Below are 17,540 nucleotides of genomic sequence, written 5' to 3'. Positions count from 1 at the left end.
TATTTTCCCTTCTTTATGGCTGGCATACTGGCATAGTATGTTACTATGGTTTTTACCCTTTTAAATTAATTTTATTAGGAAATGGAGCGACCGCAGCCTCAACTTTAACGTCTGGGTCTGTTAGTGAAGCTTAGGGCTAGTGGCCGGTGATCACCTTAGTATTTCCTTTGTTTTTCTTGTTGTTTAATGCTGACAATTATACTGTAATTACTGTCTTTCTGCCATCTGATTCTGTTTTGTTTTTTTTTTTAATCTGTTTGAGGTGCGGCTCCATCTAGAGATGGGTGTGGTGTGTGTCTACTTCTGCAACCCTCCCATCCTGTGCACGTGTCGCAGACTGAACGGTCCCCCTTAAAAATTGGTACGCCTTGCTTCACTGTGCATGCGTCATTTCGGACCACAGCAGCACGTGTGAAACGGAGTCTCTTTACCCAAAGCAATCAAACGGATTAATGGGATTATTAACCATCAGATGATAAAGGTAAAACCTCTTAAATCATTCTGAAGTCAGTTTTAAGCAGAAATAAGGCTGTATTAAGCAGAAACTGTGAAATTCCTTGACACTTTGAAATGACTGATGTACAGTGAACATATCAGCTAACAGCTGTTCAGCCGCTGCTCTCTGATTGCTTCATCCGTCTTTTATGATGAAATAATGTCGAATTTATGTGGAAATGATTGTTGCACAAAAGCTTCAGATACCTGTCGCTGATGCAGATGATGACTGGAGTGCAGGTTTAAGCAGAAAGTGTTGGGAAGGTGTCGTAGCACGGACCCACAACAGGGGGCGCAAATGAACGGACAATGAATAAGCCAAAAAGTAACAATTTAATGTTGTGATAACACACAACTAAATACACAAAATTTGCAAAGTCAATTAACACCAGGTGACGTGTGGGCAGGCTCGAAGATAGAAGACCCCCGACGAGAGAGAAGCCGCGTCCCACACGGCTTCCACCACCAACGGTCTGAAGAACACCGGAGCCGCCAAGTCCCGAGTCCCCAGGTGGCCTCCGTCTTCGGCTGTCGACCCTGGTACTGCTGGCAGAAAGCAAAGACAAGATGAATGAGTGTGAGTCCGCACACTCAGTAATCCACAGTCTGCACACAGTTAGGAGGGAGCACCTCCACCTCCAATCACACACTCGTGCAGCTCCTGTTTAATCCACTTATCTGGTTTGGGGTGTGAGGCGAAGCCGTCGCTGTCACACCAAACGCCAATCCCACAGATAAGGACGAACACCACAGGATAACGGCTGCAAAAGAAGTTCAGATTATCACTCAACGGTTTGAGTCAGCAGAGAAATTACCTCTTCGGTAGTCGATTTCTCGGCGAGGAGGTGGAGTTGCAGTCCGGCTTATATAGTGGTGTAGATGAGTGACAGCTGGTGCGATGAGTGACAGCTGTCACTTCTTCTGGGTCTGGCGCCCTCTCGTGCTTGGAGCCCACACTCCAAGCAGGGCGCCCTCTGGTGGTGGTGGGCCAGCAGTACCTCCTCTTCAGCGGCCCACGTAACAGGACCCCCCCCCCTCAACGGGCGCCTCCTGGCGCCCGACCTGGCTTGTCCGGGTGTCTCTTGTAGAAATTGGCCAGGAGGGCCGGGTCCAGGATGGAGCTCCTCTTCACCCAGGAGCGTTCTTCAGGTCCATACCCCTCCCAGTCCACCAGATATTGGAACCCCCGGCCCTTACGACGGACGTCCAGGAGCCTGCGGACTGTCCAAGCAGGCTCCCCGTCGATGAGCCGGCAGGAGGCGGCGTAGGTCCAGGTGCACAGAGGGGCGAGGTGTGGTGTGGCTTGATGCGGGACACATGGAATACAGGGTGGATCCGCAGTGAAGCTGGGAGTTGGAGCTTCACTGCGGCCGGGTTGATGATTGAGGATTTTAAATGGTCCAATGTATCTGTCTTTCAACTTAGAGGAGTCCACACAGAGAGGGATGTCCTTTGTTGAAAGCCACACCTCCTGCCCGGGCTGGTATGTGGGGGCCGGGGAACGCCGGCGGTCCGCATGGGTCTTGGCCCTCGTCCGGGCTTTCAACAGGGCAGAGCGGGCGGTCCGCCACACCCGGCGGCACCTCCTGAGGTGGGCCTGGACCGAGGGCACACCGACCTCTCCCTCCACCAACGGGAACAATGGGGGCTGGTACGCCAAACATGCCTCAAAAGGGGAGAGGCCGGTAGCAGACGAGACTTGGCTGTTATGGGCATACTCGATCCAGGCCAGATGGTGACTCCAGTCCGCCGGGCGGGCGGAGGTGACGCAGCGAAGGGCCTGCTCCAACTCCTGGTTAGCCCGCTCTGCCTGGCCGTTTGTCTGGGGGTGGTACCCGGACGAGAGGCTCACGGTGGCCCCCAGCTCCTTACAGAAGCTCCTCCAAACTTGCGAAGAGAACTGGGGACCACGATCTGATACGATGTCCGATGGTATCCCATGCAGCCGCATGACGTGGTGGACCAGGAGGTCTGCCGTCTCCTGGTGAACCGATGCAGGAAGTCCCGCAAGACGTCATTTACCAAAGCTTGGAACGTCACGGGGGCGTTAGTGAGGCCGAACGGCATGACCAGGTACTCAAAGTGACCTAACGGGGTGTTAAATGCCGTCTTCCATTCGTCTCCCTTCCGGATCCGAACCAGGTGGTACGCGTTTCTAAGATCCAATTTTGTGAAAATTTGGGCTCCATGCAGGGGCGTGAACACTGAATCCAACAGAGGTAACGGGTATCGGTTGCGAACCGTGATCTCGTTCAGCTCTCTGTAATCAATGCATGGACGGAGCCCGCCGTCCTTTTTGCCCACAAAAAAGAAACCAGCACCCATCGGGGAGGTGGAGTTCCGGATCAGCCCGGCAGCTAAAGAGTCCCGGATGTAGGTCTCCATTGAGTCGCGTTCCGGACGTGAGAGGTTGTACAACCTACTGGACGGGTACTCAGCGCCCGGGACCAAATCGATGGCACAATCGTACGGTCGGTGCAGGGGAAGAGTGAGCACCAGATCTTTGCTGAAGACGTCAGCAAGATCATGGTACTCCTTTGGCACCGCCGACAGATTGGGGGGGACTTTGACCTCCTCATTAGCCGTCGTGCCGGGAGGAACCGAGGATCCTAAACACTCCCGGTGGCAGGTTGCGCTCCACTGCGTCACAACCCCGGACGGCCAATCTATCCGGGGATTGTGCTTCACCATCCATGGAAATCCCAAAATCACTCGAGAGGTAGAAGGTGTTACATGGAACAATATCTCCTCCCTGTGATTTCCAGACACAACCAAGGTCACTGGCTGTGTCTGATGTGTGATTAATGGAAGCAGGGTGCCATCTAGTGCTCGCACCTGCAATGGTGCCAGCAGAGCCACCAGGGGGAGCCCTACTTCCTTTGCCCATCTGCTATCCAGCAGATTCCCTTCCGACCCCGTGTCTACCAGTGCTGGGGCGTGAAGGGTTAGATCCCCACAAAGGATCGTCACTGGGATTCGTGCAGATTTGCGGGATTTCCCCGCGTGCGTGTTATGGCCCACCCTTAGCCCAGTTTCTAAGGACGGGCGTTGTAGTTTGACCGTTTTGGGGCAGTCCTTCTGCATATGCTCACAAGAGCCGCAGACAAAACACTCCCCGTGGGCCAGCCTCCTTTGTCTGACGTTTGTTTTTACTTTGGCCCTGCTCGTGTCCATAGCCTCCTCAGCAGGGGGAGCTGTAGCCACACGGAGCTCTCTGGCAGTGAAGCGTGGGGACGACGTCACCTTCTCGGAACCGGAAGGGGGAGGGACGGCTCGTGCCCTGTCACGCCCCCCCGGCCTGCTCTGGACGATGCTCATTTAAACGGTTGTCTAAGCGTATAACCAAATCGACAAGCCCGTCAAAATCCAGCGGTTCCTCCTTAGCCAGAAGGTGCTCCTTCAGGATCGGAGACAGTCCATTTACGAAGGCGGCGCGGAGCGCAACATTATTCCAGCCGGACCTCGCTGCCCCGATGCGGAAGTCGACTGCATACTCGGCTGCGCTGCGGCGCCCCTGTCTCATTGACAGCAGCACGCTCGAAGCGGTCTCGCCTCTGTTGGGATGGTCAAACACTTGTTTGAACTCCCGTATAAACCCAGCATAAGACGTTAGGAGCCGTGAATTCTGCTCCCAAAGCACCGTAGCCCAGGCGCGTGCCTCTCCTCGAAGCAGATTAATAACATAAGCCACCCGGCTGGCGTCTGACTCGTACATAACAGGGCGCTGTGAAAAGATGAGCGAACACTGCATGAGGAAGTCTGCGCACGTCTCAACACAGCCCCCGTACGGTTCCGGAGGGCTTATATATGCTTCAGGGGACGGTGGGGGGGTCGTTGAACGACCAGTGGAACGCCTGTTACAGGCCCAGGACCAGCAAGAGGAGTGACTGCAGCAGCGCCCTGATCGCGCGCTTCCACCCTGGCGGTGAGAGCCTCCACCCTCCGGTTAAGGAGAACATTCTGCTCGGTCACTAAATCCAGCCGAGCTGTGAAGGCGGTTAAGATTTGCTGCATCTCACTCAACACGCCTCCCGCTGACGCCTGCGCTCCTGGCTCTTCCATTGGCTGTTCAAGCTCGGGTTGACGCCCCTCGGAATCCATGACGAATGGCCGAGAAATCCTGTTGGGAAGGTGTCGTAGCACGGACCCACAACAGGGGGCGCAAATGAACGGACAATGAATAAGCCAAAAAGTAACAATTTAATGTTGTGATAACACACAACTAAATACACAAAATTTGCAAAGTCAATTAACACCAGGTGACGTGTGGGCAGGCTCGAAGATAGAAGACCCCCGACGAGAGAGAAGCCGCGTCCCACACGGCTTCCACCACCAACGGTCTGAAGAACACCGGAGCCGCCAAGTTCCGAGTCCCCAGGTGGCCTCCGTCTTCGGCTGTCGACCCTGGTACTGCTGGCAGAAAGCAAAGACAAGATGAATGAGTGCGAGTCCGCACACTCAGTAATCCAGTCTGCACACAGTTAGGAGGGAGCACCTCCACCTCCAATCACACACTCGTGCAGCTCCTGTTTAATCCACTTATCTGGTTTGGGGTGTGAGGCGAAGCCGTCGCTGTCACACCAAACGCCAATCCCACAGATAAGGACGAACACCACAGGATAACGGCTGCAAAAGAAGTTCAGATTATCACTCAACGGTTTGAGTCAGCAGAGAAATTACCTCTTCGGTAGTCGATTTCTCGGCGGGGAGGTGGAGTTGCAGTCCGGCTTATATAGTGGTGTAGATGAGTGACAGCTGGTGCGATGAGTGACAGCTGTCACTTCTTCTGGGTCTGGCGCCCTCTCGTGCTTGGAGCCCGCACTCCAAGCAGGGCGCCCTCTGGTGGTGGTGGGCCAGCAGTACCTCCTCTTCAGTGGCCCACATAACAGAAAGGTGTTAATCCATGAACCGCGGCTAATGATGTATACGCAGTGAAGGCAGGGGCAGACCATTCGGTCGGCGACACTGCAAAATTTACTGTATATTTGTTTTGCTAATTGTGTCTGTAGCATGGCCCAAGCAGAGGGTCACCCCTTTGAGCCTGGTCTGCTTGAGGTTTCTTCCTCAAATCATCAGAGCGAGTTTTACCACTGTGTTCTTGCTCTACTACACAGGCGAAGTAAGGTCTAACCTTACTAACCCCTAGGGCTTGGTAAGGTTATCCCTTACTTGTGTGAAGCACCTTGAGACAGCTTTGTTGTGATTTGATGCTACATAAATGAAATAAATGAATTTAAAGTAAAACACTTATTTCCACTGTGGTTCAGAATAATAATAAGGCATAAATGTCTCAATAAATTCATGAAGAAATGTGTAAATAAATAATTAATTAAAAATACACAAATAAATAAGGGGGAAATGCAGTAAAACAAATCAATGTATGAATAAATGGAAAGATACACAATAACTTAATTAACTAATGAATATGGAAATATAGAAATTAAAAACAAAGGAGCATGAAAATAAATAAATTAAATAAATTGGAAAAAAAAAACCAAGTAATAGTTGATGTATGGAAATGTAGAAATAAATTCGGTGGATTTGTTAAAATATACCTTTTCATAACTAAAATGTATTTAACTTTATTTATGAAGGCACTTATAGATGCTTGAAGCACCAAGTTGTTCCTTTCTGCTGAAGGGAGCGTGTAATCTGTGTGGATGTGGATGCGGCAGCAGCCCCCTCCCTGATAAGGGGCCCTGGGCTGCGCCTCTTTGGTCGGTTGGTGCATCTGTTGGCAGCATGGCGCCTCATTCGCACTCCCGTTTGCCGTCGTTACTCTTATTTCTGCAGATAACGTTCATTCTCATCTATGCTTTTTACACGGATATAAAAATCAACTTCAGGGCCGCTGAGATCAACTTCAGTGGCTCTTATTCGGGTGAGTCTTGTTTTTTTGGGGGGGGGGGTCAATTTAATCTGTTCACTTTAAGAATGGTAAAGTCATTTCTGTTCAACTATTAGAAATCCAGTCTAGTCATTTTGTGTAAATTTGTCTTATTTTAACTTTCTCTGTTCTAGTCAGTGTTTTTTGGTTGTTGTCTTTTTCGTAATTTATTTTATTCTTTTACTGTTTATTTTCAGTTTATATTTTATCCATCTTTGTCTCCTGTTTTTAAATAAGTCTTGACTTTTTTGTGTTATCCTTGAAATTCCATTGTAAATATGTAATATATGCACGTTTTAATACATTGTGTTTATTGTACATCACATGTGGAATTTGTAAATATCAATCAATCAAAAAAAAAGTTTGGGTTCATGAAATCTAAAGGAAATCGGCACTGCGAATTTGAAAATACTAAATCAAAAGTATTTCATATTCGTGAAAAAAACTTCTCATCCTTATGACTTAGTTTGTAATTCATTTATAAACAGTAACTCATTTGACTTTTTGAAATTACGACTTAATTTCCTCATACTTTTATCTTATGATCTCATAACTATGACTATATTGTAATTAGCATTGGGTGGATCAGTGATTAGCACTCCTGCCTGGAAACTAATGACTTGTTTTCTCATGAGAACTTGGAATATGAACAAAGCTGAAAAGGCTTTGAGATGTTTGTGCTTATAGCAGAGCTGAAAGAATATGATGGTGATGATCATCATCAATCAATCAATCAATCAATTTATTTTTATATAGCGCCAAATCACAACAAACAGTTGCCCCAAGACGCTTTATATTGTAAGGCAAGGCCGTACAATAATTATGTAAAACCCCAACGGTCAAAACGACCCCCTGTGAGCAAGCACTTGGCTACAGTGGGAAGGAAAAACTCCCTTTTAACAGGAAGAAACCTCCAGCAGAACCAGGCTCAGGGAGGGGCAGTCTTCTGCTGGGACTGGTTGGGGCTGAGGGAGAGAACCAGGAAAAAGACATGCTGTGGAGGGGAGCAGAGATCGATCACTAATAATTAAATGCAGAGTGGTGCATACAGAGCAAAAAGAGAAAGAAACAGTGCATCATGGGAACCCCCCAGCAGTCTACGTCTAAGGGATGGTTCAGGGTCACCCGATCCAGCCCTAACTATAAGCTTTCATAAGTGAAAGTTATAAGCATCATAACAATTTTATTTCTCTTGCAGAGTTCCAGGATGTGAACTTGGTGGTCATATTCGGTTTTGGGTTCCTGGGCACTTTTCTGGTGCGGTACGGGTTCAGCAGCTGTGGGTTCAACCTTCTTGTGGCAGCCTTGGTGACACAGTGGGCGATCATTCTCAACGGCTTTGAGTCATGGTACCACATAGGAACCATCAGGCTCGACCTGAGAAGGTCAGTAATCAGCTGAGGTCCAGATGGCACCACGGAAGTTATCTCACAGTCACACATTTGTGGATGCACATGTGCTGCTGGAGGTGAATGGCTGAACTCTCACCTCTACGGCTCATGTTTTCAGGTTGGGTCACTCTCGTATTTGAAAGGTCAGCAGATGATTCCACTTGGAGATCATTTTGAGAGATTGGCCTTTAAAATATAAATAAATAAAAAATATTAGAGGAAGCTTTAGTGGAAGTGACAAATCTTACATTTCAAAGAAGATGGCAACTATAAAAGATGTCATTTTGGAGGTTACAATATTGGAAATATTAAAATAGAATCATCTGAGAAGGGTTCCATTTGTGGCTTTACCCACTTTGCCTGTCAAACTCACAACTTGGAAGAAGTGATTTGATTTTGAGATAGTTTTGGATTTGTACTCTGAAAGTCTTTAAAGGATTTATCACCATTGAGAAATATGATAAAAATTACTAATTATTTTGATATAATAATAAAGACCTTACAAATGAGAAGACGTCAACTCAGAAAAATTGTCCTTATATACAGAAAATTCTTTATTTTTGCTCATTTCTTTTTTTTTTTTTTTTTGCAGTTCATTGCTTAATATATATAAGAGTTCAGGGTATTTTAAAGCGCTTATTTTGGCAGACCAACAACCAAAACCCAAATGCATTTAATTAACAGTGACATAAAAGAGGCCTGTGTAGGCCAGAGGGTGGCGATGATTAGCTCTGGATTCTGTAGCATCAAGCCGTTGAGAGTCTACGACTTCCCCTGGACGGGTCGCCAGTCCAACACAGTTTACTTTCCCAGCTGACACCAGTATCCATTTACACCTGGGTGGACTGGGACGGAGTAGTTGAAGTGTCTCGTCCAAGAACACAGTCAGGAAGCATGAGTGGGATTCGAACCCAGGTCTACATACTGGCAGGCCAGCTCCTCATCCACCTGCTCAATATATAACCGTAACAATGCGCAATTCAGACTGGAGAATCTAAAACCAGTGAACACTGAGTATAATTTGCTGCCGATCATTAAAATGAAAATAGCTCATTATTAAAATAGCTTTTTTTTTTTTTTTTACATGCAGGAGCGACACCAAGCCTTTAAAATGAGTACTTAACAGAAAGGAAACAGGACAGAGTATAAATCACAGCAGTTTTGTCCTGTTGACAATAATTTTACATTTAAGAGTTTAATTCTGGACATAAGTGAGGAACAAACTGATTTGTGGTATTTTGCTCTTAGTGTGGTCGTGGCTGAGATGTGCACAGCTTCTGCTCTCATCTCAATGGGGGCCGTGCTGGGCAAGACAAACCCGCTCCAACTGGTCCTCATCGCCCTGCTGGAGGTTTCTGCATTTGTTCTGAACCGGTGGCTGGTCCAGACTCTGCTAAAGGTATTCAAATCTGAATCACACCTTCCAGCTCCTGCAGATTTCTCATGTGTTCACTCCCCCCTCCCTGCAGGTCCGTCCCTTGAACAGCATCATGCTGCTTCATGTATTCGGGTCCTCCTTTGGCCTCATGCTGTCACGTGTCCTCCATCAAGAAGCATCAGAAGAACAGTTTGAGAAAGAGAAGTCTGACCGTACAGCAGGACTCTTCTCCATGATGGGTTTGTGATCAATGACAGAAAACACTTTTCACAAGTTGAAATAAAACATCTAAAGACGTCTATATAGATGAGGCTCATTTCTCTCAGATCCATTAAAATCCGTATTATTGAGCACTTCACTTTCAAGTCATGTGATGTGTCATCCCTTAGCCAAAAGAAGTTTATTCAAGTGTACTATGAGTGTACTTATTTTTTACTAAAATTGAGGAAATATACTTGAAGGTGACTTTTTATAAACTATATTTTATGTACTTAAGAATAGTATAGTGAAGTATACTTGGCTTATACTGAAAAGTATAAACAAAAGTCTAAGTACATTAATACTAAGACTTACACTCATACTTTAATACTAAAACTTATACTTTTGTATACTTTTTACATCTTTCTGCCACAAAGTACTAACACTTATGCACTTGGAGCAAGATATACTAAGTCAAGTCATTGACTCAAGTAACTGAAAAGAAGTCATAAAAGTACAGATTTTTTTTATGTAGTTATTTATTTTTGGTTCCAAAGGTTCGCACTTTTCTTTTACCTTTTTTGACAAGGAAGGACTTTAGTTCTCAGTTGAAGACACCGTGTTTACATTTTTACAAATAAGGACTTGATCTTGGAGAGACCATTATGTTCACATTTTACATGCACTGTTGTGTGGGCCGCCAGAAGAGGAGGTACTGCTGGCCCACCACCAGAGGGCGCCCTGCCTGAAGTGCGGGCTTCAGGCACGAGAGGGCGCTGCCGCCACGGACACAGCCGGGAGTGACAGCTGTTACTCATTACTTCCTGACAGCTGTCACTCATTCTTCATCATCTCACTCCATAAAACCCAGACGTCATCTCCACCTCATCGCCGAGATATCGTACTTCTTTGAAGGTAATATCAGCCGTTTTGTGTTACAATATATCTGTATATTGTGAGTGTTTGCAGGAGTACCGGTTCCTCTTTCTGTGGAAGCTGAGTGAGTGCAGGACGGCACTCTTTTCCTCTGAGGAATCACTGCGGTACTCATCACATATTGAGTGAGAGGTGGAGGTGGCATTCCCACCGTTGTTGTTACTGGGTGTACATACACCCACACTTGACTGTCTTTGTTCTCGCCAGCAGTACCAGATCCGACAGTCGGAGACGGTGATCACCTGGGAATTCGGGACTTGGCGGCTCCAGTATTCACCAGGTTCGGTGGTGGCGGAAATCGTGTGGTTCCGGCCCTTCTCAGGACAGACGTCTTCTATCCTCGAGCCTGCCCACACGTCACCTTTGTAATTTGACTGTAATCATATTCTGAGATTGTCTGTATATTCGTTGTGCACATTTCACAACATTAAATTGTTACTTTTTGGCTCATCTATTGACCGTTCATTTGCGCCCCCTGTTGTGGGTCCGTGTCACTACACTTTCACAACATGCACTTTTTCTTTTAATTTTCTCCACAAAGGAAGGACTTGATTTCACAGGTCTTTGTTTTTGAAATGTTTGAAAATATATCAAACTTGTTTTCAACATTCTGTCTTGTGATTTTTTTAAATGCTTCACACTCTTGTGTATATACAGTATGAGTAAACTTTAAGAATACTTTAAGGAGTATATTTTCAGTATATAAATAGTAAGCTACAAGTACACTCAACAAAAATATAAACGCAACACTTTTGGTTTTGCTCCCATTTTGTATGAAATGAACTCAAAGATCTAAAACTTTTTCCACATACACAATATCACCATTTCCCTCAAATACTGTTCACAAACCAGTCTAAATCTGTGACAGTGAGCACTTCTCCTTTGCTGAGATAATCCATCCCACCTCACAGGTGTGCCATATCAAGATGCTGATTAGACACCATGATTAGTGCACAGGTGTGACTTAGACTGTCCACAATAAAAGGCCACTCTGAAAGGTGGTTTTATCACACAGCACAATACCACAGATGTCACAAGATTTGAGGGAGCGTGCAATTGGCATGCTGACAGCAGGAATGTCAACCAGAGCTGTTGCTTGTGTATTGAATGTTCATTTCTCTACCATAAGCCGTCTCCAAAGGCGTTTCAGAGAATTTGGCAGTACATCCAACCAGCCTCACAACCGCAGACTACGTGTAACCACACCAGCCCAGGACCTCCACATCCAGCATGTTCACCTCCAAGATCGTCTGAGACCAGCCACTCGGACAGCTGCTGAAACAATCGGTTTGCATAACCAATGAATTTCTGAACAAACTGTCAGAAACCGTCTCAGGGAAGCTCATCTGCATGCTCGTCGTCCTCATCGGGGTCTCGACCTGACTCCAGTTCGTCGTCGTAACCGACTTGAGTGGGCAAATGCTCACATTCGCTGGCGTTTGGCACGTTGGAGAGGTGTTCTCTTCAAGGATGAATCCCGGTTCACACTGTCCAGGGCAGATGGCAGACAGCGTGTGTGGCTGAGCGGTTTTCTGATATCAATGTTGTGGATCGAGTGGCCCATGGTGGCGGTGGGGTTATGGTATGGGCAGGCGTCTGTTATGGACGAAGAACACAGGTGCATTTTATTGATGGCATTTTGAATGCACAGAGATACCGTGACGAGATCCTGAGGCCCATTGTTGTGCCATACATCCAAGAACATCACCTCATGTTGCAGCAGGATAATGTACGGCCCCATGTTGCAAGGATCTGTACACAATTCTTGGAAGCTGAAAATGTCCCAGTTCTTGCATGGCCGGCATACTCACCGGACATGTCACCCATTGAGCATGTTTGGGATGCTCTGGACCGGCGTATACGACAGCGTGTACCAGTTCCTGCCAATATCCAGCAACTTTGCACAGCCATTGAAGAGGAGTGGACCAACATTCCACAGGCCACAATTGACAACCTGATCAACTCTATGCGAAGGAGATGTGTTGCACTGCATGAGGCAAATGGTGGTCACACCAGATACTGACTGGTATCCCCCCCCCCCCCCCCCCCCCCAATAAAACAAAACTGCACCTTTCAGAGTGGCCTTTTATTGTGGACAGTCTAAGGCACACCTGTGCACTAATCATGGTGTCTAATCAGCATCTTTGTATGGCACACCTGTGAGGTGGGATGGATTATCTCAGCAAAGGATAAGTGCTCACTACCACAGATTTAGACTGGTTTGTGAACAATATTTGAGGGAAATGGTGATATTGTGTATGTGGAAAAAGTTTTAGATCTTTGAGCTCATCTCATACAAAATGGGAGCAAAACCAAAGTGTTGCGTTTATATTTTTGAGTGTAATATGCCAAGCAAAATTAAAGTATAAAAAGTAAAATAGTGAAATAACCAATGTCTATAACAGTATACTTTAAGTATACGATAATAAACTAAAAATAGGGAATCAAAGTATACAACTAGTACAATGGCAATATATCAATAAATGCACTTGTGGTATACATTAAGCATAGGAGAGGGATATATCAAGTACATTGGTAAGTGTACGTGTGGTATACTTTAAGCATACAAGAGGGATATACCAAGTACACTGATAGTATATAGATGAGTGTACTTGTTGTATACTTTAAAGTATAGTTTTGCAAACTTAAAACGAACTTTAAAATATACTTTTATAAACTTGAAACGTTCCAATTTAGTCAGAAAAAGTATTAAAGTTGTGTACTTTCTGGTATACAAAAGTACACGGTCTGTAGTATGCTTCCTATACTTATACTGAAGTATACTAAATAAAATGAACTTTAAGTATACTACTTTTTGCTAAGGGATATCAAGAAGCTGATTACAGACTTAGGTTTGAGGCTCATGGAAGTGTCTTTGAGTCCGATACTGAAGTTCTGTCTGTGGTATGCAGGCTCTGTGTTTCTCTGGATGTTTTGGCCCAGTTTTAACTCCATCCTGGTGGACGGTTCGAGTCCCGGGAGGAAGCTGGGTGCAGCGTGCAGCACCTACTTGTCGCTGGCTGTCAGCGCCCTCACAGCAGCTGCTACCTCAGTGCTCTGCAGCCCCAAAGGAAAACTCCACCCGGTACAACCCGACCACCAACACAGACATCCACTTCCAGACACACGAAGCTTCCACTGATGAAGGTTTTTGTCTCAGTTAATTTGTCAAAACAAATTTGCAGCATTTCATAATCTTTGTGGAAATATTGTCTGTTAATCTTTGATATTTTAATAACGCCAAAAACCTCAGAATGTATCTTAAAAATAAGAATGGCACTGAGAGGACACATACCTGACTGACTTATGTCCTCTCCTTCAGGGCCACATGCAGACGTGCATCCTCGCTGGTGGCGTCGCCATCGGCGTCTCCATGGCAGCAGTTCGTCAGCCGTGGGAAGCTATGACGGTGGGATTCCTCGCTGCTGTTGTGTCAGCCGTCGGATTCCGATACCTCCAGGTTTTCATCACTGAGGAAATTAACCCTTCATAGGCGAGTCTGTCGCACATCCTCAGGATGACCTTCTGGGTCTTGCAGGTGCACATGCTGCGTGCACTTCAGTGCCGTGACACCTGTGACGTTCTGAGCGCTCATGGCCTCCCTGGTCTACTGGGATGGCTGGTCCTTCTCATCCTGCAGATTAAAGACTCCGACGATCACACCACGTAAGTGTTGACGTGCACAACAGCAGACTCACACCGAGACGCCGTGTAGAACTGATCCTTTGCTCCGCAGGGCGGCCCGGTTTGCCGTGTTCCACATCTGTACCCTCTTCATCACCCTCAGTCTTAGTCTGTCCACGGGAATCCTGACAGGCAAGTTCATGCTCTGACAGCACCTCACCATCAGGACGCAGCAGACATTTAAATGGCGTTCAGCTCCAAAACGCTCACTTTAATTTATACATCTATATGTGTTTGTTATTGAAGTTATGTTCAACACATTTAGGATTACCAGTAACGCCAGAGCAGACTGAACAGCATGTAACATTTTTTCACTGTAACATTTTAAATAAAAATATAAGGCAACGCTAAAATACCCTCATAAAAATATGAAAATGTGACCTCTTGACCCCTTAAAATAGGTCAAGGTTAGCCACCTTTGAACCTGTCCAAGGTCTGTGTCCCAAGAATACTCCCTGTGAATTTGAAGACCCTGGCAGTAAAAGGACTGGAGTTATGTTGAGCACAGTCAGACGGATGGATGCAAAGTCTTCGCAATAATGAAATAATAATAATAAAAAAACAATAATTTAAAGGGATAAGACTTAAATAAAATGCTCAATTAGAAATCCACCAAACATATTTTGATGAATTCAGTGACCCCACCCCCCCACTAACAAATCAGACCCATTTGGGGGCGTGTCCAACTCCATTTTGGGTCATTCCATGTTAAATCAACCAATCACAGAATCTGCTGACATCTCAGTTTTGTAAATATTTGTGGAAAGATTTAGATTCATGTGTAACAACCCAGAACGCTCATATTTTTGCTCAGGTCTTCTTAAATACTGAGATACACGCTAGCAAAGTTTCAGCTAATTAGCACGCCCTTGTGCCTCAAGAGATACAGCAGCCAGAGAGATTGTTTCAGTGTCAATTTTAAGCTCTTTTCTTCATCGACAAAATTCTCCAACATCAATGTCAAAGCTTCAAACAGATTAAAGTTAAAACAATTTGAAGTCTTCAAATGTGAACCCCCCCCCCAACAAAAACAAAAGGATCCTTCAAATTTCTTCAGATTGATTCCTGTCAAATTTAGCTCATCTTAACATTCCCTGAAAATGTTGTAATGGGCGGTCCGACATCAGCTGAAGCTATGGTCAAATGTAAGCATCACGTTCACTCAAAAACCGCCATGAGTAAAAAATAAATAAATAAATAAAAATAAAATCAAAATAAATTGATCTCTAGAGGTTATAATGCACTGCTTCTTTACTTTCCAAACAGAAAAAAATTCTGAGAAATGTCCGCAGATTCTTCGTTGACTGTTTACTATTTACGCATCATATAATCTGAACTCAAAGTGAGACTCTGGGAGTAAAAGAGGTTGTACGTAGTCTCTGGTGCACAGACGAGTGCAAGTACGTCTCGTGGTTTAAAGACATGAGCGCCGGGCCAACGATGCGAACAGGAAAACTGGGCCCATTGTTTCAAGCCAAAAGAAATCATAGTTTATGGTAAAAGTAAAAAGTCAGCTCAGCTTTTTAGTTTGTTTTGCTGCCTTTTTTTTAAGTTTCAAGCTATTGAAAATCTTAAAGGTTTAGATTTTTGGTTGAAAAAAAGCTATTTCGGGTTTCATCTTTTGCTCCAGAAACATCACTATTATTACAGATGCACAATGAAGAAAATAACTTGGAAGATGCTTATTCAGAAGTTTAATCATAAAGTTTTTCTGCTTGCGTCAAGTCCTCGGTGCACAACCTCAGGAGAAAGTTGAGACTAACAAACGTTTTCCTGACCATGTCTGGTTCTTTGTTCAAAGGGATCCTCCTCAAATGGAATTTCTGGAAGCCGCCACAAGGAAAAAAATGTTTTGACGATCAGGCTTTCTGGGTAGTAAGTATTCAGAAGCTGTGAAGATGCTTCAGAATTTTAAGAAACACGTCATATGTATTCTGTAAATACGTCGACACGTGGATTCATTCCAACTCATTCTCAAGAGTTTAAAACAGGTTCTGCTCCAGAATCTGATCCAATTACTCAGGGAGTAATGCTGTTATTCTTTGTCTGAATGAAATTGTCTTTTTTTTCCTTATTAGGTTTAGTTTAACGTGAACTACTTCAGTTTGTCACATGAGTTAATCAGAAACCTGCTGCAAACAGTGACATTTACCAGCAGTTATTAATACACAGATTATGTTTCATTGTGTCAAGTATCAAAAAGACAAATTATTAAATCATCACTGGGAAAATGTTCTTTTACAGTTTCCACATCTGGCAAAGGGGAACTAAGAAGATGGAAAAAAGAAAGTGTGATTCTGGAGATACACGTCATTCTGTATACTTACAAAAAAAAAAAAAAAACACTTTTCATTAACAGTTTTTCAGTTTTATGTATATGCAACAAACAAAAAGTGTTTTTATGTGCATATGACTGAACTATAAAACGGATTTGAACTATGAGAGTCACTTCTTGTTTAGTATATTTTTTTAATGCTGTGGTTTGTTAGAAATGACCTCAGAGTCTGAATATTACACAAGGAAATGTTTGCAGTCACATACAGAACATATCTCATAATTTAAAAATAATGAATGTTTCCCATTGCACGAATGGAAAACATTCATCATTTGTTTTATAAGACACCTAAATAGATGACAGTCAATGCAAAGTCAACGTGCTACAGATAGCTTCCTCATACCGTGGACTTTTTTTTCTGTTTTACAAAAAGGTAGTGAGTCATTCAATGGAGCAAAACATATGGAGCAAAACTGCACAGAAAATGATGTACGAGGTCTATTAGAAAAGTATCCGACCTTATTATTTTTTCAAAAACCATATGGATTTGAATCACGTGTGATTACATCAGACATGCTTGAACCCTCGAGGGCATGCAAGACTTTTTTCACGCCTGTCGGTTACGTCATTCGCCTGTGGGCAGTCTGAGTGAGGAGTCGCCCACCCTCTCGTCGATTTTTTCATTGTTTAGGAATGGCTCAGAGACTGCTGCTTTGTTTGATCAAAATTTTTTCAAAACTCTAAGGCACAACTGAGTGGACACCATTCGATAAATTCAGCTGGTTTTCGGTAAAAATTTTAACGGCTGATGAGAGATTTTGGTCTGGTAGTGTCGCCGTAAGGACGGCCCACGGCGCCTGACGGCGATCTGCGCTTCGAGGCGGCAGCGTCTCGCCGTTTCAAGTTGAAAACTTCCACATTTTAGGCTCTGTTGATCTAGGAAGTCATCAGAGAACAGAGAACTTTCAGAAGTCGGCATGAGGAGTTTATTCGGACATTCCATTGTTAACGGACATTTTGTAATGAAAGAACGTGTGGGCAGAGTCGCATGTCGGGCCGGACCCGACCGCGGGGGGTCACGACAGGAAAAACACCTCCGTTGGAAACCTTAACGGGCAAGTTGGAACATGCCCAAGCTGTTAAACAATTTCTCAGTTACTCACTTGTTGAAAGCCATCAAAAGCCGCCTGAATTTTACAAATGGTTTTCAACACGGAGGTGTTTTTCCTGTTGCAGCGCACACAGATTCGCCGAGTCGTTTTGCGCACACGTCTTTCCTTAAAAAATGTCCTTAAA

At 44.9% G+C, this 17,540-nt stretch overlaps 1 protein-coding gene and 1 long non-coding RNA gene across 2 annotated transcripts; one reads left to right on the top strand and one right to left on the bottom strand.

The window, feature by feature from the left end:
- The first annotated feature begins 6,137 nt into the window (after nt 1-6,137).
- Nucleotides 6,138-16,854, top strand: rhd (Rh blood group, D antigen). Its single transcript, XM_034159645.1, has 10 exons — nt 6,138-6,376; nt 7,581-7,767; nt 9,022-9,172; nt 9,243-9,390; nt 13,198-13,370; nt 13,608-13,745; nt 13,824-13,951; nt 14,022-14,101; nt 15,771-15,844; nt 16,214-16,854. Exons 1-10 carry the CDS (start codon nt 6,238-6,240, stop codon nt 16,238-16,240), a joined length of 1,245 nt encoding a protein of 414 aa, XP_034015536.1. The 5' UTR covers nt 6,138-6,237; the 3' UTR covers nt 16,241-16,854.
- On the bottom strand, nt 7,890-13,728 carry LOC117500862. Its single transcript, XR_004557874.1, has 2 exons — nt 13,581-13,728; nt 7,890-7,959 (listed from the first exon to the last, which is right to left on the bottom strand). It is a non-coding gene; the product is annotated as an uncharacterized LOC117500862 (long non-coding RNA).
- Nucleotides 16,855-17,540: the final 686 nt, after the last annotated feature.

The sequence above is a fragment of the Thalassophryne amazonica genome, chromosome 19 (genome assembly GCF_902500255.1).
Source record: "Thalassophryne amazonica chromosome 19, fThaAma1.1, whole genome shotgun sequence".
Lineage (NCBI taxonomy): Eukaryota > Metazoa > Chordata > Actinopteri > Batrachoidiformes > Batrachoididae > Thalassophryne > Thalassophryne amazonica.
The sequence above is the reverse complement of the archived record's forward strand: the minus strand, read 5'-3'. Positions and strand labels throughout refer to the sequence as shown.

Excerpts from the sequence above, each read along its gene's own strand:
- rhd (XM_034159645.1), top strand. The coding sequence starts at position 6,238 with ATGGCGCCTCATTCGCACTCCCGTTTGCCGTCGTTACTCTTATTTCTG. Across the intron at positions 7,768-9,021 it reads ATCAGGCTCGACCTGAGAAG|TGTGGTCGTGGCTGAGATGT; the intron begins GTCAGTAATCAG and ends TTTTGCTCTTAG. Across the intron at positions 9,173-9,242 it reads TGGTCCAGACTCTGCTAAAG|GTCCGTCCCTTGAACAGCAT; the intron begins GTATTCAAATCT and ends CCCTCCCTGCAG.